Here is a 20527-nt window from a genome sequence, read left to right on the forward strand (position 1 = left end):
TGTCAGAGCTCAGTGTTCCTCTTTCATGACAGCATCCCTGCTCCTGTCAGAAATACAACAGCTCCCACCCCTCCCTTGCTTGCCTGCACTGCTTGCCTGACGTGCTGCTGCAGTGCTAGCAGGGTGCTGGTCTTTGAGAATTTGGTTCTGTAGTGCTGCCACTGATGGAACAACTCCTCCTTTCTCAGCCCTTACAGCGCCAAGCCCTCAGACAGCAAATTGGTGGATGGGAGTGGGCACAGAAATAGGACAGACACGGAGCGCGAACGGCTGGCCCTGGCTGCTGCTTCTAAAAAAGAGCTGGAGGTGGTGACTGACATACTCGCAGGTGTCATCAGGTGTGTGCTCCTTCACCCTCACCTGGTCTGGAGCCCCTGTCTTCCAGAGAATGATTGCAGCATGGTCAACCCTCTGTTAACCCTGAAGGAATCTGTGCACTCTTGTTGCCAGAATGGGGTATCCCCCTGCTAAAAGCTGTCTTGGGGACTATAAGCTCAGATCTTGGAGTGACAGCCAAGGCAGGGGCTTCCTCCCCAGCCAGGGGCTGAGCCCATCTTTCCAGAGTTCCCAGGAACCAAGGAACTCCACCTACTGTGATCTTAGAAACAGGCTGCATTGGGGTACACCTATTTGATTTGTGAGCTGTTCAAAGAACCAGCACATGGGAAACAGAGGTAGTTTCACTGGCTCAAGCCCTTATGCTGCTTCCCTTAGGCCCAGAAAGCAAGAAGGTACAGACTAAGCACTGACATCAGCCAGTGATTTCCTCTGCCTTGTGGTGTCTTGTAATAATCCTCTGGGTCATGCAGATAGTCAATTTGCTGAAACTTATCCTTTATTTTCCTCTTCCTAGAAGCCTCTTGGAGAATGGCCACTTCCAGAAGTCAGTGAGAAAAATCGAAGATGAGCCTATTCCATATTTCACCCAGTTCCACTCTGCAAAATCAGCAGAACTCCAGGACAGTAGACAGGGCTCCACGATCCCCTCCAGGGTCTCTGTTTCCACAGCTCTTGACCATGAGAAGGATGGAGAGGGGAGAAAAATGAGGCAGGAAGCCTCTCCCAGTGATTTGCCGGAGTCTAGCGAGACTTTTCACCATAAGCAGTTGAGGGTAAAGGAGATAATAAGTAGGTGAGGAAGAGCTCACACGTAAAAGCCAAGAGCTGCACAGTCAAGAGAGCCATGGCAGCACACTGCCTGGCCAGAAATCCATTTCTTCTCCAGCTCTGCAGCATTTCTGCGGGTGTATTATGTGTTGTCTGGGTGGAAATCAATGCTAGCCCACCTAGCCACCCTCTCCCAAATGTGGCTGTGGGGAGAGATGGTTTGTTGTGTCTGGGGTTGAGCTGTGGGCAGTGCCAGGAGGCTGGTAGTGAATGATGTCTACTCTCAGGCACTCTAAGCCATATTAGACATTGGGGTGCAGTATGTGCTTACCTTACCTTTTATTTTCATGGCAGTATTTCACCACCTTTTGTTTGCTGTGGCTGCTCCTTTGTACACTGCTACAAGCTTCAAGCATTATTCACTAATAGCAGCTACAGCACAGCTTGGAGGGCGAAACCAGTAAAACTGTAGTCACCAAGCTTTGTCTAAGGTCAGGGCCTGACACCAGCTGGTGACAGTTCTGGGACAAGGGTCAGCAGCCCATTGTTCAAGTCTTTGGTTCATTGGTCTCAGCGTGTAGGAAAACAGTGTGTGCTCCACTGTTGTGCCTGATGATTCCTGGCAGGAGTCACAGCAAGCAACCTGCCTTATCTGCTTTCTGATAGCTGTCCTCTGCTGTGCTTATGTCCTTCTAGGCAGCCAGCTGTTGGGAACCTCGTGGAGCTGCTGCTGGAAAACACACTGCAGAACATCATGATCGAAGCCAGTCGTGGGGAGGTGGTGCTCACAGCCCAGCCCAGGGTCATTGCTTTACCCCCCAGTGCCTCCCAAAGGTAGCAGAGTGTATCTGTGCTCCTTAACATGTCAGGCTGAAGCACAGCCCGTTTTCTAGACCATGTGGGTTAGCTGAATCCCTGCCTATCAGTGCCAAGGCTGCCTGTGCAAAACAAAGAATCCACTCCCAAAGTCTCTGCCCCCTCTTGGCTTGTCCTGTGCCACAGAGCAGAGGTGGTAACAGTACAGCCTGTCTGTGGACCTGAGACCCTCATACAGCTCTGGAGCAGGGTCCTGTGCATGGATGGCTGGCCTGAGGCACTGGAGAGCCTAGCACAAGGATGGTCCTTTGGGAAAAGGGGTCAAGGAGCAGGCAGCACAGCCTCTGACAGCAGAAAGGGAGCAAAGCTGTCATAGTTCAAGGGGGTGTGGGATCTAGTTAGGTTGAGGGAATGGCCACTGGTGGGGAAATTAGATTTGGACCTGAGTGAAAAGCATAAGGGTTTGCCCTAGCTTGGACAGAAGTGCAGAGAGATGGAAGTGAGGGTTAATGGAAGAGGGTTGTTGGATGTAGATGTCATCTCCAGAGCTGCCATCTCTTTTCCAGAATCACCATCCCTGCATCCCCACCCTCCAGAGTGTAGCTGCTGGGTACTGTGCTGCTTAAGCTCCTCAAGCACATCAGCTCTCTCCATTCTTCATCCCTGTGATGTCCAGAGCAACTCGGACCCTCCCATACCATCATCTTAGCTCAGCATGCTGGCTGTCTCTGGGGAGGTATGTCCTGATTATGTTCTCAGCACCGATTTGCATCCTCTGACAACTCCATGGCAGAGTTCATGAGATATCTCCTTTCTGTGGCTGGCCACATCATCGGAGAAGAACCCTGTGCTACAGGGAGTACATGGACGACCACTATGACAATTCCCACTATCCTCAGTCTGCACCAGCTGAGAGGAGTGGAATCTGCTTTGGAATGTAGCTGAGGAAGGACTGACATCTGGGCAATGAGGTTATGGCTTCAGCAGGATGCAGGTACTGAATTCTCCTCCCCTCCTGGCTCTGAGGGGGCAGCTGCAGCACAGTCAGTACACACAGCAACCCAATAAAAGCAACTTGACCTTCAGACACTGACACCGTGTGTAACATATGTAATTCATGCGTCTGGATTTGTGAGCTCTGGACAAGGTCTTCCCTTTCCAAACTGCAAGGCTGTCACCTAGGGAAGGGGATCCTCTGAGCCTTGGCTTGGCCTGGGGAGTCTGTCGGGCTGCAAGACGTGTCACAGTGAAGGAGCATGTTTGTCACAGCCGGGAGGTGGCAGCGTGAGTTGTGAGAAATCCTGGTGGCCGGCACAGAGCGGGCTGGTGCTGGATTACAGCTGCTGCTCCCAGGCAGGAGCTGCAGGATGGCTGTGCCAGGCAGTGGGCTGCATTTGCAGCATATCCCCTGTTCTGCCATACCACTCTGGACTCTGCAACATGGGGCTCATGCAGCCACCCAGCTCTGGTGAGGCTGCAGCTTTGGTGTCTCTCTCCAAACCCTCATGTCTTGTTTCCCAGTGCCAGCACCCAGCCAAGACCAGAGCTGCATCTTCTTCCCTCACATCCTAAGAGAAGACTGTGCAAAAGGCACTGTGGAAGGCTTTTGCCGCGCTCACCAGAGGGCAGTTGCCTGCTGTGCCTGGGGCACTGTGGCTCAGCCAGCTTCACCCCAGCACTCCTCTCTGTGCAGGAGCCCTGCATGTGTAACCATTACTAAGCCCCAGGGCTGAGCTGTTCCTGTTGTCAGAGATACAGCAGAGGCACTGCCAGCTCCTGAACTCAGCCTGAGTGCTTTGGGCCTTCACATGGGTCCTGGATCCTTCTCATGAGAAGTGCAAACCCTCTCCTCCCTTCCCAATACTTTGCATGACAGGTATCCTACATCACAGCAGTCTTTCTGTATTCCTCTGGGCTTTGGCTAGTGCTGAACAGGTAATGCAGAACCAATTCCTTCCTCCACAGCTGTCATGGTTTGAGCCTGGCACAGAGCCAGTGCCCCCCATGAAAATGCCCTCACCCTGGTGTCTGCTGTGAGATGTGACCAGGAATAAGCAAAACAGGCTCCAACTTCACTGGCTACACCAGGTGTCAGTATGAAACTCAGAACATCCATTGGTTTGACCACAGCATCCCAGAATTCCCACTCCTTCCTGGTCAAACCACCACAACAGCTCAAGGCTGCAGCAGGGCCTGGCTGCTCAGTCCACTTGGACTGATTCTCCTTGATCCAGGCTCCTCGCTAGGATTTGCTCACTGCAGATGCTCCGTTGTCCTGCAGCAAAGTTCCCTGCAAAAGCAGGGGCAGAAACCTCACTGTTGCCCTAAAGCAGGTCGAATCCAGCTACCCAAGGGCAGCATGGAGCAATGAAGACAGAGTCAGTCAGTTTGTCCATCCTCAGACCTGCTGTGTGATCTAATGCTCTTTAGGCTGCACCACTGCAGCTGCACCATTGCATCCACTGCCTGGAGGAGCTGACATGGGAAATGCTGTGTGTTAGTCTGGTGTAACACCCAAAAAACAAAATTGACAGAACCATCAAATGTGCAGGAATTTTTTTATGCCTTTAAAGCTCCTGTTCTCCCCACTTTCCTGTGCTCCCAGCCTCGACCTGGAGAAAACAGAAGTCACACTGTCCTGTTGGAGCACTATTAGAGGGAAATTCACTTGTTTGATCAGCATCACTCTAGTAGGAGAGATCTCAAAGATGATGCCTTAAACAACAGGTGAGTCAGGGAAACAGATTTGAGAGCTATTTACACCTGTGAGAGAGAATTTTTTCTTTTCTCTGCTCTTTTTTAGGGGCTGTGAGATGGTCATGTGTCCCCTCTGTTGTAGGTCTTCTCTGGTGCCTGTCAACAGAACCACTCTGAGTGCACTAAGCAAAGGGAGTAGCAGCTGTCACACACTTTTCTTCTTTTATCCTCATTGTAAAATATAAATACACCGAGGCAGCCTCTTTTGGGAATTTGGGGAAATTCCCAATTGGGAATTTGGGGAAATTCCCAATTCCTCTTCTCAGGCTGGGAACTAGACCCTGACCCTGGTTTTGGGAAACATTTCAACGTGTGACTGAGCCACATCACTGTCCTGTTAGCAAAGAGAAACAGCAGCACTCCCAGATAGTGCTGGGGTGAGCTCTGCACAGTGTGGATGTTCTTACCCAGGGGCTTCTCTCTCATTTGGATTTTGGGGCAATGAGAGGTGAGGGGAGGGCAGAGAATGTGCAGAGCTGGCAGGGAGGCACTTTCTTCTAGCAAGAGGTTTTGTTGGTAGCCACTGCCAAGGGCTATGAACTTGTGGGACTATAGACTCACAGCCCAGCTCAGCACCCAAAAGAGAGGAGAAGTCCTGTTTCTGCTAATGGCATTTGGGGCTCAGGCAGAAGGAAGTTTGAGCTTGTTGTACTGTCTTCCCAGGGCTGGATTTGGCCCCTGCCCAACAGAGCTACGTTTCTAATGTACATCTCTCCAACAGAAATACTGTAGGTACAGGTCCTGCTTCTGCTCTGGTGTTTGGGCAGTGAAGTGGGTGATGTTCCCACGGGAATGGGGTCGGTAGCCAGACCAGGCTCCCTGCAGGTACACAGCCAGCACGCCTGAGCACGAGCTTGGCAAGTTAATGGGGCTCCCCCTCTCCTTGTGGGGATTATCGGGAGCACTCAGTCAACAGGCAGTTAATGCACCACACAACAGGAGCTTTCTTCTTGCCTGCTACTGCTGGCTCCCAGGGAGGGCTGGAATGGCCTTGGGGCAGGTGGGCAACAGAAGCTATCCTGAATCCCATTAAAACATTTAACACCTGCTGAATCGTGCCATTGTGTGGGAGATAAAGGGAAGGGAACAAAGCTGCTCTTGGGCTTCCCTGACAGGGTGTCTGCTGTCCCATTGCAGCTGGGGAGCCTGAATCTCCTGCAAAGCCGCACTTGGTGGGTCTCTGTGTCAGTGTGAGGAAGGCAGCAGTGTTAGGGGACAAAGAATCAGCCATTCCCTGGTTGGAATCATCCCCTTCTCCCTCTGTAGAGTGTATGAGGTGGGAGCCTGGAAAAGTCCTGCAGTGTCTGAAGAACAAAAGTGTGAGGGTGATCCTTCCAAAACCCTTGGCAAAGCTGGACAGACCCTTCACCCCTGGCCTCCTGTCTCTAAAGTACTGGGCTCTGCTGGCTCAGCTGTGTCACCTGGTGTTTGGGATTGGGAGCCATGCTCCGGCCAGGACAGGGCCCCATGCTGGCTCCTGATGGACACAAGAGGTGCTCTGCTGTGAGCCAGTCAGTCCTCATGGGACAGTGGAGCAGCACAAGCCCTGGGCTGCTGCAAGAGGAGGCTGAGGCCGCCTTTCCAAGGCCAGCCCTACTAAGAGCTCAGTCCTGGTGCTGCCCACCTGCCTGACAGGGAAGGGCACAAACTGGTAAATGCTGCCCCAGAGATGCCAGAACAGAAGCACGAAATTCCCCAGGGTAGCAGTGCAGTGCAGGGTACTCTGCAAGCTCAAGGGACCTGCTTTACTCATGTTTTCTGTAAAGCAGCCCTGCAAGGACAGTATTTGCTGCTATTTAGTGGGAGAGATGCTTTCTTGCAGGAGCAGGCTGGGGTGAAAGAGCATTTCTGACACAGCATGCAGGCTTGGAGATGTCTGCTGGCACTGCAGCAGCACCTGTGGTATTTGGGGTTTTTGCTTCTCCAGAAAGAGGGGGCAGCCTATGCCAGGAGCTGCAGCTCTGCTATGCTGGTGTGTGGCAGGGCAGGGAGGGGTGGCAGTCCTGTCCAGCACACTTCCCATACCAGGAAAGGAGAAATATGTAAGTCCAACATCACCGCCTGTACAGCACCAAAAGGAGGGGGAACATCACACTTCTTCATGGCACTACAACCCAGAGCATTGGTGGTATTGCATTTCCTATGCTGCCAAAACTATTGAAAAAGGGCCAGGATGAGCAAGGCCAGCAGGCTGGCATCACTCCAGCCAGGCCTGGGAGACCCCAGGCTGCAGAGGCAGCGGCAGGCAGGAGGGCTGGAGCCTGCCTTTCAAAATCCGGAGTGTGAGAGGGTCAAGGTTCCAAGGAAGAAGAATTGGGTGGCAGTGGCTGCTAAGGATCTGCCACTATGCTCTTATATTTGGGAATGCATTTACTGCAGCCTGCAAGTACACTCCAGCTCTGGAGGGAGAAATGGTGATGGTTTCTAAAGCACACCCAGGACAAACTCCTGCAGGTGTACGCCGTGGGGGTTAAAGCAGCGTTACCCCCTCCCCACCCACAAACACACCCATCTACACAAACAAACAGGCCACTGCACTTGCACAAAGGAGCTTCTCCTGCCACTGCTGCTGCACTTCATGCTCTGTTATCCGAGGAGTTGTGGGTGCCAGAGTAACTGGGAGAGAGAGCCCAGCTCCTGCTGGCTCTGGCTGAGATCAGCACAGGGCTGCCAGCACTGAGCCCTGGGGCTGGGCACTGGAGGAGTGTCCAAACTTCTGCTGGCTTCCATGAGCTCTGCTCCCAGAGCCAGCACAGGCTCTGGTTAACCTGCTGGGCAGTGACACAGCTGGGACACGAGGGTGCTGTGACTCTGGGATGCAGTGACCCACGGGGAAGCATGTGCACATGGAGTGAAACACATCCTGTTCCAGCTGCTGCGCTAGGACAGCTGGCTCCTGGCCTGTGTGGCCATGCAGGGAACATTCCCAAAGAGAGTGCTCCCAAAGTTTTGTTGAGCTGTGCTTTGCTGCCTAGCTCAGAAGTCTGTGCATTGCTCTAAAAGACGTGTGAGCATTGCGCTGGTGTGCCATGGACATTTTCAGCATGAGTGGGGGGACTGGGATAAGAACAAGGAAGACTTTTCTATCACTGGCACTCAGACTGCTGGGGGTAGGCACTAGATTTGATTTTCTGCCCTGAGACTTCACAATTCCCTGCCTTTTCAGCAGCCCAAAATACTGCAAGAAAGTCACTGCTATCCTAGAGCTGCCCAGGTAGCGTGTCCTCACAGCTTCTTCCCCTGGCCCCCTGCTCTCCTCTCATCTCTGCTGCAAAGTGAGCCAGGCAGGTGGGTGGAAAAGTGACAGCTGGTGTTGTTCCAGTGCAGGTTAATGAATGTCTCCTCCTCTCCCCCCCACCTCCTCCTCCCCACCACCCCAGCACCCAGGCTCCTGGCTCCTATCAGCCCATCAGGCTCCCATTAACAAAGGCAGCCCTGGAGAGTTTGCATAGAGACCTGCTCTGCCTCTAATCTAGGTGGGCTAATCGCCTCCCTTGCCCAGCCTGCCTTCCCTGGGTCAATATTTGCTCTGAGCAAACACAGAGCTGTGACAGGTGTGCTGGGGAGAAGGCTCGCTGCCGCCAGCCCAGCCCTCCTGCCTGTCTCTGCTCAGTCACATCTCTCCGGCCCCCCGATCACCGGCCAGCCAGCGCTATTTTTATCGGGACTATAAAAGCCCCATCCAGCCAGCGTCACCCTCATTTTCTGCCTGTGAGCCGGCGGGGGAAGGCGAAGCCACTCACCTGACAGCTGCCAGCGTGTCACCGGAGCCAGGTGAGCTGCTAGAGCCCAGCACACCTTGGCCAGGATCCTGCCTGCCTGCCTGGGAACAGGGCACTGGGCACGGAGAACATCCTGGGGGCTTTCCCGAGACAAGGACTGGGAGTCCGGTCACACACCCGAACTCCCGGGGAGGGAACGGGCTCGGGGGACACCGTCCAGCCTGTCCCCTTTCCTTAACTCCTCTCTCACCTGTGTATTCCAATCCTTTCTGTTCCCCTCCCCTCCTCCAATTACTTTCTTCCTTTCTTCCCTGTTCTCCACCCTGCCATGCCAGTTAACTTGCCCCTGCTCTGTTTGGCTTTCCCAGGCAGCAGGTGTCAAGCATCCCCTTTCCAGACTTTACCCCCGGAGGAGCCGGTTTGGAGCGGCATGCGCAGCAAAGAACACCCAGCCCGGACGGACCCGGCTCGGGAGGAAGGGGCTGCCGGAGCCCAGGGCAGAGCACCCCTCCAGCCCACACTGTCCCAACTCGGAGCATCTCTGCACTTGCCTGGCGTCGAGCCCCACGTGCAATACCTGACCTGAACGTTTTGTTCGTTCGGCTCGCGTTAGGCAGGTCCAGCCCATCTGCAGGCGCACGGCCGCAGGCGCTCACCCGGCCCCGCCGCAGCCGCTGCAGCGCGGAGGGAGCACCCGCCTGCCTGCAGCTGCTGCGGGACACACGGACACCCAGCGTGTGCCACACGGACGCACAGGTTGTGTGCCACACGGACACCCAGCGTATGTGCCACATGGACACCCAGTGTGTGCCACACGGACGCACAGGTTGTGTGCCACACGGACACCCGGCGTGTGTGCCACACGGACACCCGGCCTGTGTGCGGAGCAAAGGGCACCGGGGACAGGCACAGCACACAGTCTCACCCAAACACATGCAGCAGTGAGCAGCCAGTGCACACAGATGAAGCAATCCACACATAGCATGCAGGAACGCCATGGGACTGCCACATGGCACTGTAGGACCCGGTGACAGTGGTACACACAGCCTTTCTGGAACTCAGCTTTGTAGGCTGTAACGTGCAGGACCTGTGTCCATGTGCCCACGGCATGGCAGGCACATGTCAGATGCTAGGCACACACATCCTGCCTGTGTGGCTTAGTGCTGCCTGTAGCAGCCTGCTGGGGAAGGGCAGCCTGGCCCTGGCAGCACTGCAGAGCCATGGCAGGCACACAGAGCCCTGGCACGGTGCTGGCCCAGGGTGGAGCTTGGCAGGCTCTGCCAAGCACCCAGGTAGGTCTCAATGGTCTGCTGGCACCCAGGGAGCTTTAGCTGCTGACGGTGAAGCAGCAGGAGGGAGGGCAGGAGTAGGCAGCAGGAGCAGGGCAGAGGATGAGGGGTGTCACATCCTTCCTCGCCTCCCCCTGCCTTGATTCACCTGCAGGACCTGCAATTCCCAGCCCTTCCAGGTCTGTCTGACTGTCCAGGGCAGGTGTTTCCTGTTGTGCACCTGAAGCCTGCGGGCCAGGTGCCAGATCCTGCTGGTGACAATCCCTCTGCCTCTGCCTGCTGTGGAAGGATAAGGGAGGTGGTACTGGCAAGCTGGTTTGTCTCTTCGAGGACAGCCCTGCTCAATGCCTGCCCTGCTCTCCAAGCACAAGTACCTGACCTGGACTCCTGTCCCATTCCATGTCCTGTCCCATCCCTCTCCCCCAGCAGCCAGAGAAGACATTCAGAGCCTGGAGCTGCTCCTAGCACCATGGAGGCTGCAGGGAGTCATGGAGAGCTAGGAGATGGAACAGCAGTAAACCTGCTTTTCTCCCACCTCAGGATATTTTTTGGGAATGGAAAGATCCTTTACCTCCCTACTGTCTATGCCTGGCTCTGCCTGTGATTTCTCTGCTAGCCCTGAGCTGCTTCTGCCCTGCCCTCAGGCACAGGCACTTCTGTAGCACAGGATCCAGTTCTAGTCCTGCCATGCTCAGGGATGCGCTGAGTTTACAGGTGGATCCTGAGCCCATCTGCAGCCTCTCTGCAAACACTAAAAAAGCTCAGCCCATCCACCCAGTGTGGACAGAGGAGAGGTTGGAGTGAAGGAGCTCAGGAGTGCTCTGTTCACTCAGGGGCTCGGAGGAGCTCTGTTCAAAGGGATAGGATGGTTCTTGCTGCTTTCCCTCACTCCCATGCAGCTATGCACAGGACAAAGCTCAGCAGCCCTGGTCCCAGAGCAGGAGAGTCCTGGTGCCTCCTTGGGGTGCCCCTGCAAGGGGCAGAGATGAGGCACCTCCTAGGCTTCCTCTTTGGGCAGATGCTTTAGGAGTTTCCATCAGGTGGTGTAGGTAGGGGCCAAAATCAAAGAGCATCTCCAGGGTTACCGCGCTTCCTGCATCCCTCCAGAGCTAAGGCTCCATCCCAGCCTGGGAACAGCCCCAGGACCATGCACTGATTGGCCGTCATTGTGGTCATGGGCCCCTGGGGCTGTGTCTCCAGGCTCCTTGTCCCCTGCTACCAATCCTGGCAAAGTTGAAAAACCAAGAAAGCACAACACATCCCCCGATATGCACAACCCTCTGCAGCTGCCCTGCTCAGGCTGGGATCAAACAGAACATGATTAATAACTCTGAGCAAAGCCAGACCCTGTGTCCATGTGCTGCAGTGGCTGCACGTGTGTCCCTGTGGGGGCAGAGCCTGGGAGATGCTATCTGGCAGAGCAAGGCTCTGAAACGCGGCTGTGCTGCCTCTGCCTTCGCTGCCTGCTCCAGCCCTCTGGGCTGTCTTGTGCCCTGGGTTATGTGTCCCCCTGCCACCTTCCCTGTCACTGCTGTCACTGCCCCAGCTCTGCCAGCCCAGGAGCACTGGGAAACTGTGAAAGCCTTCTGAGGTGGGATGGCCCCAGCAGCCACACTGCCCTGAGGCTGTGTTACCTGGGGAATGACTCTGGCAGGATCGGCACCCAGGGGTGAGCTGCTGCTCACAGCAGGCAGAGCCAGAGGCATTAAAAACCCATTTTAATGTCAGAGCCAGTGCTGGCACCACCGGTACCAAGGCTGGCATGGCATGGGGCACTGCAGGGTATTGCTGCCTGTGCTGGGTGGTTGTTCCCCAAACCCAAGGCTCTGCATGGCCAGTGGCACGGCTTTGGGGAACTGGGGACCTGGGCTGGGGATTTCCGTGGCACAGTTCCTCACCAGGAGGATTTGCATGGAGAGGGCAGGGTGCAGGAGGAGCACTGGGGAGCTGCAACTGCCCAGGTTTGGATTTGCACATAGGTGTAGTTTCACCCAGGTGTGTATGTGCATGCATGCCTGTGTATTTGCATAGGTGTGTGCACAGCTGGTGCATCCCTGTCCTGTGTGTGCCTGTGTGTGTGTTCTGCTGAGCTGAACAGTGCTGGCCATGCCCTGTGTGCTTGCTGCTCTGTTTCCTGGTGTGTGCAGCTGAAGGTGTGGGTGGGAGCAGAGGTGTGCACTGCTGCTGGCAGCCTCTGGGCTGCCCATGTCCTGCCCAGCCCGGATGGGGTGTGCCATCCTGGGGCAGGCCCTGTTTCACTTCAGGATGTGGGAGAAGCAGCTGGTTGCCCTCAGCACACCAGGGCCGCAGCAGGGACCAGCCCCCAGGGCTGTGTGGGCTCCTCAGGGGCCGAGAACCAGGGTGGTGTGAGCATCCCTAGCCCTCATCTGACCCCACTCAGCCTGTTTGGCCCAGTTCTGCTGTGCCTGAAGGAGGTGCCCAGGCAGAGCAGGAGCTCCCTGCCCCTCAGAGTCTGTCCCAGCACCTCTGTGGGTGCCCAGACAGTTTGCACAAGGAGACAGGCTGCCTGTGACACTGGGGATGAGCTAATGTTGGAGGCCAGGGTGCTGCTCCAGCCTGCTCCTGGCATGGGCAGGCCTGGGAGGGAGCATAGGGACTGTCCTCACTCTGTGCTGGGGTCCTGCACTCCCCTTGCCAGGCTTCAGATACTGTCACCAGGCAATGAATCCACCCCCCACACCACCCCCAGCTGAAGACAATAAGCAGAGGCAGTTTTCAGTCTGCCTGGGTTCTGGGACAAGCTTTTCCCCCTCTGTCAGACAGGGTGGATGGGAGAGGTGGGTCCCAGGCATGGATCTGCATTCTGCTGTGGTGAAACTTCAGGAATTGCACACTCCAGCCCATTCCTGGCCATGGGAAGTATCAGGGACAGCATAGGTACAGCCTGGCATCCTCTCCCCTGCACCCACACACCTCTGGGTGAGGGGACATGTTTTAAAATTGCCCAAAAAATGTTTTTGAACCCCCATTAGAGAAGGGAATAAGGGAGAGCCCTGATGAAGGATTTGAGATGCTGGGAGGGTAAACCCCAGAGCTCATACTTGTCCTGCATCTTGGAGCACATCAGCCCCATCCTCCCACAGTGCCTCCAGGGAAGGGGTGAGTGCTGGGGCTCCTCTCTTCCCAGCCATGGCTCTGGGAAGTGCGTGGGCAGCCTGCCCAGGGATGGACACTGAGCAGGCTGCCAGGGCTGCTGCTCCTGGCCCAGCTATTGCTGGCTGCAGGAGCCCTGAGGCAGCTGAGGCAGGATGTTCTGTTCCTGTGGCCGTGCCTGGCTCAGCCCCCGCCTGTGCTGATCCTCAGGGCTGCTGGAGGAGGGGACCCAACCTCTCCATCTGCCTCCCGAGTGAGCATCACCCAGCTTGGGGTGCCTGCCGCTGCAGATGGGGCCAGCAGGGCAGTGCAGGAGCCCTGGGGAGGAGCGGGACCTTGGCCAGGCGCCAGCTGAGCTGGTATCCCTGGCTCTGAGGCTGCCAGGGGCTGCCAGCCTTAACCTTGCACTCTGCACCTCTATGACAGCACCCTATTTGCTATAGGAAAGCTGGCATCTGGGCAGCTGTGCTCACCCCTGGTGTCCCTCCACAATGACGCAGTGCACTGAAGGACATGCATCAGCAGCTGTGACCAGGCCAGGCTGGGTGTGGGCTGGGATGCGCTCCCCTGTCCCCATCACTGCAGCCCTGGAGCTGGTCTGCACTGGGCACTCTGTGAGGACCAGCAAGCTCCTCCAGGACACTGAAGATATGGGTGCCCTGCAGGTGCCAGGCTGAGGCACCTGTGGTAACAAGCAGGAGGTCACAGTGGCTGGCAGCAGCAGGCTCCCTTCCAGGTCAGGATCTGGAGCAGAGGAGCAGACACTGCCTTCCCTGCCCCAGTGCCTGGCATCTCTGACTGGCTAAGATGTGACAGAGGGGACATCTCGGGCTGAAAGGGACATGCCACCCTGGGCTCCCTTCTGGTTCTGTGCTGCTGTCAGTTCCCAGCAGGGCTGGGCTCAGCCTTTGCCAGCTGCTCACACCCAGGCTGTAATCCACAGGCAGGAGGTAAGCAGCTGGCGGAGCCTCCCTGACCTTCAGGTGGGATTAGTCCCCATGGGAACAGTGGGGAGCAGGCAGGTGAGGCCACAGCTCCCCTGGCAGCTCGTGGGGACTGAGCACACCCCCATGTGGGGACAGCCAGGCTCGGGTGGTGAATGGGTGGCACGGGGTGAACCTGTGTCCCTGGGAGCATCCTTGTCTTGGGGGGCTGCTGCAGGTGCAGCCCCAGAGCTGTGGGTGCCACAGGCAGGGTGGGCAGCCACAGCCCCATAAGCAGGGGTGAGCAGCGTGCCTGGGGTGGTGCCAGGGGCACGGAACAGCTGGCAGCCCACACTGTGCGTGTGCACCTGCGTGGGAGCTAATCCCTGCAACATCTGCCAGGCTCCTGCTGTCCCAGGGGCTCCTGGCTGCAGGGGTGGCACGGCGGCGTGCGCAGGGGACACGTGCCTGTGGGGCAGCTGGCAAGTGCCAGGGCTCCCTGTGCGGGGCAGTGCCTGTCGGGAGGCTCCTGTGGCAGATATGTGCTGTACATCTATGGCTCATGTGGCCAGCAAAGCCTCTGGAGGGGACAAGTGGCACTGGGGACCCCAGCAACCCTCTTGGCTCTGGGATTCAGGATCCAGCAGGTGGAAGAAGGGGTTTTGGCTGGGATTGACCAGTCCTGGTGTGGCCATGTTCAGAGCAGCCCTGAAGAACAGGTGACTGGAGAGAGAAGGAGGGTGATTATCGAGGAGAATGATTTCCCACAGAAATGAGGCTGGGGGAGAAAGTGGAGGAAAAAGGAAGCAATGGGGCTGTGTGGGGGCAATGACACACCACCCCTGATCTAATCAGCCAGACCCTGCAAATAAAAGCCACCTGTTTTGGCCCTGACAGCAGGAAGCCATCCCTAGAACAAACAGAGCACCAGGCAACTGGAAGAAAGACAAACAGGGGCCGGCACCAGCTCCATCTGCTCCTGTAGGGCCCAGCCCCCAGACGTCCAGCCCCCTGGAGTGCCGGTTCAGCCCCCCAGCTGGGCTGGGGAGAAGGGGAGAGCAGCTAGAGGTCCTTCAGGGTGTGACCAGGGCCCAGCCCATGGTGCCAGCCAGGTGGACCACACACAGCTGTGCTGCCTTGGTCAGCCAGCCCAGAGATTCATTGATGTTAGATTCCTAACATCGATGGGTACAGCTGTGTATTGCCACAGACAGGGCATCAGCCCCAGGGTTCTGGGCAGCCCCTGCCTCACCTCTCTTCTGGCTGCCCTTCAGCCTGCTCTGCTCCCCCAGCTGTGCACAGGGTGCAGCCCCATGCTCTGGGCTTGGCAGGGAGCACTTGGGTGCCCTTGTGCTCCCACCGTGCCCCTGGGCTTCTGCGCTGTGCCCAGTGGCACTGAGAAACATGATCTGTTTTGCTAGTGCAGGGAACAAGCTGAGCTGGGAGCTAGAGGAGCCCTTATTAAATTAGCCTATGCAGGAGGCCCTGGGCGAGCGCTGAGCAGCTCCCACAGCCAGCATGTGCAGCTGCCCTTGAGCAGAGTCACTCCTGCCCCCGCAGCAGCCTCTCTCTGCCCCATGCCCAGCTGGGCAGGGGTGGCTGGGGGCTTGCAGTGACCCAGCCAGGCAATGCTGGCTGGGGACAGAGAGCACCTGGCCCAGGGAGGACAGGCTGCATCAGCGCTCTGGGATGCAGCCAGGGACGGCTCCTTGTGAGTGACCCCACTGATCCTGTGCCCTGCTGTGGCTGTGGCTCCCATGTGGCTGCCCTGAATGTACTGAGCAGGAGGTGAAGCACATCCCAGTGGGTACAATGTGCTGAAGAACAAGGGAGGGACACAGTCTGCATCTGGATTTCTCCTCTGTACCTTCCAGTGCTTTTATCCAATTGTTGCATGGGGATGGCTGAGTGGCTGGCTTGCTCCTCGTGGCACAGCCCCAGTGCCCCACAGATGCTGTAGCACACCATGCACTGCCCCACACATGCACATCCCACGTATTCTGTGGTGTCTCGTGTGCTGGGGCTCTGTAATACACCCCACAGTGCCCTGCCCCTCAGAGTCCCCAGCTGCCCTCATGCTCAAGCACCCCAAACTAACCAGTGCCCCACAGCTCTGTTCTCACAGCCCAGGCAAGGCATGGCAGCACTGTGGGGAGACCCTGCAGTGCACTAGCTCTGCATCTTGCCTCACCTTTGCCAAGGTGATGGCTTCCCTAAATGCTGCTCAGACCTGTCTTCCAGCAGTTTGAGAGATGTCCCCAGGCCACCAGGCTGCACCAGAGTGCTCTTCCTTCTCCAGGGAGCATCCCTATCCTTCCCTCCACCTTCTGCTTCTTCAGATAGCTCCAAGAGCATCTCCCCCTCCCTGCCAGGAGCACTTCAGGCAACACAAGCTGAGGGTCGGCTCTCCAGCCCCTGTCCCCTGCCAAGGGCCACTGATGTCCCTGAGCTGAGCGCGCTCCAAGCGCTGCCAGGCTGCACCCTCTGCTGGGACCCGCAGGCATCGGCGCGGATTCGCACCGAGCCTCGGGGCCACCGAGCAGTGGGGAGGTCACGAAGGGGACCCCCGAGTCACCCCTCAGTCCCCGATTCTTTTTGATGCCAGGCGTACTAACCCCACCCCCAGCTGCTCACACTGCATTCTCCATAACCAACAATGGTCTCTTGTGATGCTGACCCCATGCCCAGGACCCCCAGAAGCGCTGGAGTTTTCCTGGAAAGGTTTGTGGTGCTGTGGTCCAGCCCTTGCCCAGTGGCCAGCGTGGCATCTGCCCAGCTGAAGGTGGGGAGTGCTCGGCCTCACACAGACTACACAGGGATGCTGCAAGAAACAGCTGCCTAGACACCCAGGATTTCACAGCTCAACAGGGCCCTCTTCCTCCTTTCCAGCCTGTGCTGGCCTCGTCCATCCCAGGTCCTGGTAGGAGCCACTGGGGATAGCTGCATGGTTGGTGCAGTTCCAGGCAGGGCTGGTGCTGCCCAGGTGAAGGACACAGCTCTGTCCCGAAGCTGGTCCCCTCCTGCTGTGCACAGTGTCCCTTGCCCCTGTGGGAGGGGAGTGGGAGCACAGGGAGCTCTTTCTCAAGCCAGGGGAAATGCTTAGGGCATTACAAGCATGTAACTGGGGTCCATCAGCCCCCATTCTGCAGCCAGCTCAGGAATCCCTGCAGGGCCTGGCTGGAAAAGGAGCCCATGGTTGCACAGTCCCACGTGGAGGGGCAGAAGCAGCCCCAGATAAGCCCTGTGTTCCAGCGTGAGGACATGAGTGCCCCTCAGCTCGCAGAAGGTAAATCCCCACTTCACCCTGGCACCTCCTTCCCACCAGCCTCACCCCTGGCAGAGGCTGCGGGTGCCCTGGGAAAGGCTGGCTCCCTAATCCCTGGGCCAAGCGGGGACATTGTGCGGGGGCAGAAAGGAAAGCGGCGCGTCAGGCCCTTTGCCCATTGTGCCCTGAGCCCCTGCGCAAACACAGCCCAGCACTTTCATTGTCAGCCCGGCCGGGCGCGGGGGGGCCGCTCTCGCCACACTGCCTAAGTGGAATGGACAGCCGGAGTCTGGGCTGGCCGAGCAGCCGTGCCCCGTCCCCTGGCTGCTGACACAGCGCCCTGGACGCCGCTCCAGCGGCGCTCCAGCGCCCGCTATAAAGGGCCACAGGAGAAGCCGGCGCCGGCACCGCCACCTCCGCCTCTGTGCCCTGCCCTCCGACCAAGTAAGTACCAGACTGTGAGCCCCAGACCCCCGTGCACAGGCGCTGCCCCACAGCAAGCCCCCAGCCAGCCAAGGCTCACCCTGGGGAAGGGCAAGCGGCGGGGCGCTGTGTGCCACAGGGGCAGGAGGGACCCCGGCAGGAGGGATGGAGGAGCCAGGCTGCTCTGCCCCGGGGCTACAGCCGCATCTGAGCTGCGGTCACCGCCGCCTCCCAGCAGTGGGTACAGTGCCACCGCACCCAGACAGCTCCCGGAGCCACGGCAGGGAGCTTGGGAGAGGAAAAACTGAGGCAGTCCTGGGTACATCACATGGAGAGATGGGGCACTGCAAATTCCCCCAGCAACCTGGGGCTCACTGGACAGAGATTCCCCCAGCAGGGAAGGAAAGGGAATGGGAAATGTCCCCCTGCCAGCCTGGGAGGGAAAGGGGCCAGTGGCATGGGGTGTGTGAGGGCAGCTCCACCGGTATGCCAGGCTCAGCAGCAGGTAGGAGGGTGGCTGGGGGCTGGTGGGGGGCACCGGCCCTGGGGTGATCCGTGGGGCTCTGCCAGCAGCCGAGAGACCCGTATGACCAGCAGTGAAGCCATGGACACCCTGGGGCAGTACAAGATCACGGTGTGGGAGGAGGAGAACTTCCAGGGCAAGCGCTGCGAGTTCCTCATGGAGTGCCCCAGCATCATGGAGCGCGGCTTCCGCAAGATCCGCTCCATCAAGGTGGAGTCTGGCCCGTAAGTGCCCCGCCGGCCCCGCGGCCCCTTGGCACGCCCCGCTCCAGCAAACCCACTGCTCCCAGGGAAAATGGGGAGCTGCTAGGGAGCCAGAACTCCCAAGTTCTTCCTCAGCTATGACACAGCCTCATGGTGCGACCTCCCTGCTTGTGCTCCTTGTGTTTTCCCATCTGCTAGTCAGGGAGACCTTACCAAGGCAAGGCGTAGAATGGAGGCAACGATGTGGCTCTGGGGAGAGGGGTCTCACTTTGAAAAGGGACATTTGCTGCTAGCAAGGACCCCAACATCTGTGACAGACCCATAACCTGCCAGGAAGGCTCTGTCCCCTGCCCAGGAAGGAGAAGCTGACCCCTGACTGATCCTGGGGACTGTGTCACACATCTCTGAGGGCTTTCCTCTTCCTCCTTCCAGCTGGGTAGGCTTCGAGTACCCTGAGTACCAGGGACAGCAGTTTATCCTGGAGAAGGGTGACTATCCCCGGTGGGAGGCCTGGAGCGGGAACAGTGGCTACCGGACCGAGCACCTCCTCTCCTTCCGGCCTGTCAAATGCGCAGTGAGTTATTGGGACACCACAGGGGGAGGGCTAAGGGCGGCAGAGCCTCCTCCAGGTAACCCAGCATGGAGGCAATGAGGGACAGGCTGGAGGATGACTTACATGGGCCATGGGATGGAGGGGTGAGGTGTACACAGAGGTACATGTGAAGTGGAAGAGTAGCTGCACGCACCAGCTCCCATCTCCCTGCAAAGATCCTGGGATGCTTTCTAGGTCTAAAATTTAGCCTGAACAAAAATTCCGGCTCCTTCTGCTTTGTGCTTTGGAGAGTCACCTGCCAGGCTGGGGTCCCAAGGCCTTGTCCCGCAGCCCTGATTCCCGGGGCTGGGATGAGCAGGGAGGAGCTGCTGGGACCGCAGGGATGCTCGGAGCGCGGCCCGTCCCCTCGCAGCGCGGGCAGCCGGGGCGTGCCCAGGCAGCCGCGGCCCTATCGCTCCATCTGCAGAGACACCGCTGCTCGCAGCAGCGGCACGTCTGCGCCTCCGAGCGGGGGGTCCCCCCCCAACTTTTAATAATCACCAGGCAGATATGTTCAGGCTTTAATAAAGGGGATGCGATAAGATCACTCCTTGCTGGCAGGACTGCTCCTCGGTGCAGATAGATGCATGTGGGGGCTGGGCACGGGGGACAGTGCTGCATCACTCAGTGTCCCAGCCATTAACCCCACCGTGCCCAGCACCCAGAAAGGCCCCACAGAGCTGAGGGGACCTCTCTCAGCATCCTACCTTGCCCTGAGCCCTCCTGCAGCCTTGGGGAGTGTGGGTCCAGAGGTTGTAGCCACTAACTCTCACTGACAGCTGTGCACTGGGACCACAGGGACATGAGAGCAGCATCCTTAGGGCAGTTCTGGGGTGTCCCAGTGAGGGGATGCCAGGTGTAAGGACATCCCCATGCATTGCACCAAAGCTGCTCACAATCCCAGGCCTCTCGAAGTGCCTTGGTGTGTGTCACACTGATGCCACATCCCTACCCCTGGGCAAGCCAACCCGTTCCTGTTGACCTCCAGCTCTGTCTCTCTGCAGAACCACAATGACAGCAAAGTCATCCTCTACGAGGCTGAGAACTTCCAGGGTCACAAGTTTGAGCTGAGTGACGACTATCCCTCGCTGCAGGCCATGGGCTGGGGCAACAAGGAGGTGGCATCCATCAAAGTGAACGCCGGAGCGTGAGTGCAGCCAGCGGGGCAGGGACTGGGGGTGCCAAGAGCAGAGGCTCAGAAGCACCTCCTTGCATAATTCCTGCTACTTTTTCCTTGAAAATACAAGCCATTGGGTATTTTCTGTCTCTCTCCTCCCAGGGCAAGCAGAGGGATGGGATGGGATGGGATGGGATGGGATGGGATGGGATGGGATGGGATGGGATGGGATGGGATGGGATGGGATGGGATGGGATGGGATGATGTGGCTTGGGGCTCTGAGCCAAGACTCTGCCTGCAGGTGGGTGGCATACCAGTACCCGGGATACAGGGGCTACCAGTATGTGCTGGAGCGGGACAGACAGAACGGCGAGTTCAAGAAGTACAATGAATACAGCAGCCAGGCCCACACCAACCAGATCCAATCCATCCGCCGCGTCCAGCACTGAACTGGGGCAGGGCTGTGTGCCCTGCAGCCTCCAGGCTGCTGTGCAATAGACCTCTATCCGGTAGCAAATAAAGGCATTTGTCAAAAAAAGAGTGCTCCTGCCTCTGCTCTGCTCCTCAGGGGCTGCCATGCTGGGAGGACCATGGTGGCAACTTGGAAGGTTTCCCCTTCCCCAGGCAGTTTTGGGCTCATGGCCAGCTCCACCCTGGGCTGAGCTCTCTGCACCCA

General features: G+C 57.8%; 2 protein-coding genes across 9 annotated transcripts in view; both read left to right on the forward strand.

Moving 5' to 3' along the window:
- CFAP65 (cilia and flagella associated protein 65) overlaps window positions 1-5677 on the forward strand; it is a 34808-nt gene extending 29131 nt beyond the window's left edge. For 2 of the 7 annotated variants that reach the window (XM_074548652.1, XM_026792253.2), the window contains 4 exons: window positions 189-338; window positions 854-1112; window positions 1804-1941; window positions 2490-5675. In XM_074548652.1, the coding sequence (XP_074404753.1) occupies window positions 189-338; window positions 854-1112; window positions 1804-1941; window positions 2490-2549 (607 nt within the window). In that variant the 3' untranslated portion in view covers window positions 2550-5675. Of the gene's footprint in view, window positions 1-188; window positions 339-853; window positions 1133-1803; window positions 1942-2489 lie in introns of all 7 variants that reach the window. The other 5 variants (XM_074548657.1, XM_074548654.1, XM_074548655.1 and 2 more) reach the window with 5 other exon arrangements.
- Window positions 5678-11462: 5785 nt separating this feature from the next.
- On the forward strand, window positions 11463-20369 carry CRYBA2 (crystallin beta A2). Of its 2 annotated transcripts, XM_074548661.1 has the most exons (5): window positions 11463-17437; window positions 17990-18163; window positions 18575-18716; window positions 19739-19881; window positions 20153-20369. In XM_074548661.1, exons 2-5 carry the CDS (start codon window positions 18003-18005, stop codon window positions 20298-20300), a joined length of 594 nt encoding a protein of 197 aa, XP_074404762.1. In that variant the 5' UTR covers window positions 11463-17437; window positions 17990-18002; the 3' UTR covers window positions 20301-20369. The 2 variants fall into 2 exon arrangements, with proteins under 2 accessions (XP_074404762.1, XP_026648055.1); XM_026792254.2 differs by having other exon boundaries at window positions 11463-18163.
- The last annotated feature ends 158 nt before the right edge of the window (window positions 20370-20527 follow it).

This window comes from Zonotrichia albicollis, chromosome 10, assembly GCF_047830755.1.
Source record: "Zonotrichia albicollis isolate bZonAlb1 chromosome 10, bZonAlb1.hap1, whole genome shotgun sequence".
Classification (NCBI taxonomy): Eukaryota; Metazoa; Chordata; class Aves; order Passeriformes; family Passerellidae; genus Zonotrichia; species Zonotrichia albicollis.

Excerpts from the sequence above, each read along its gene's own strand:
- CRYBA2 (XM_026792254.2), top strand. The coding sequence starts at position 17,745 with ATGGAGAGATGGGGCACTGCAAATTCCCCCAGCAACCTGGGGCTCACT. Across the intron at positions 18,717-19,738 it reads TCCGGCCTGTCAAATGCGCA|AACCACAATGACAGCAAAGT; the intron begins GTGAGTTATTGG and ends GTCTCTCTGCAG. Across the intron at positions 19,882-20,152 it reads ATCAAAGTGAACGCCGGAGC|GTGGGTGGCATACCAGTACC; the intron begins GTGAGTGCAGCC and ends CTCTGCCTGCAG.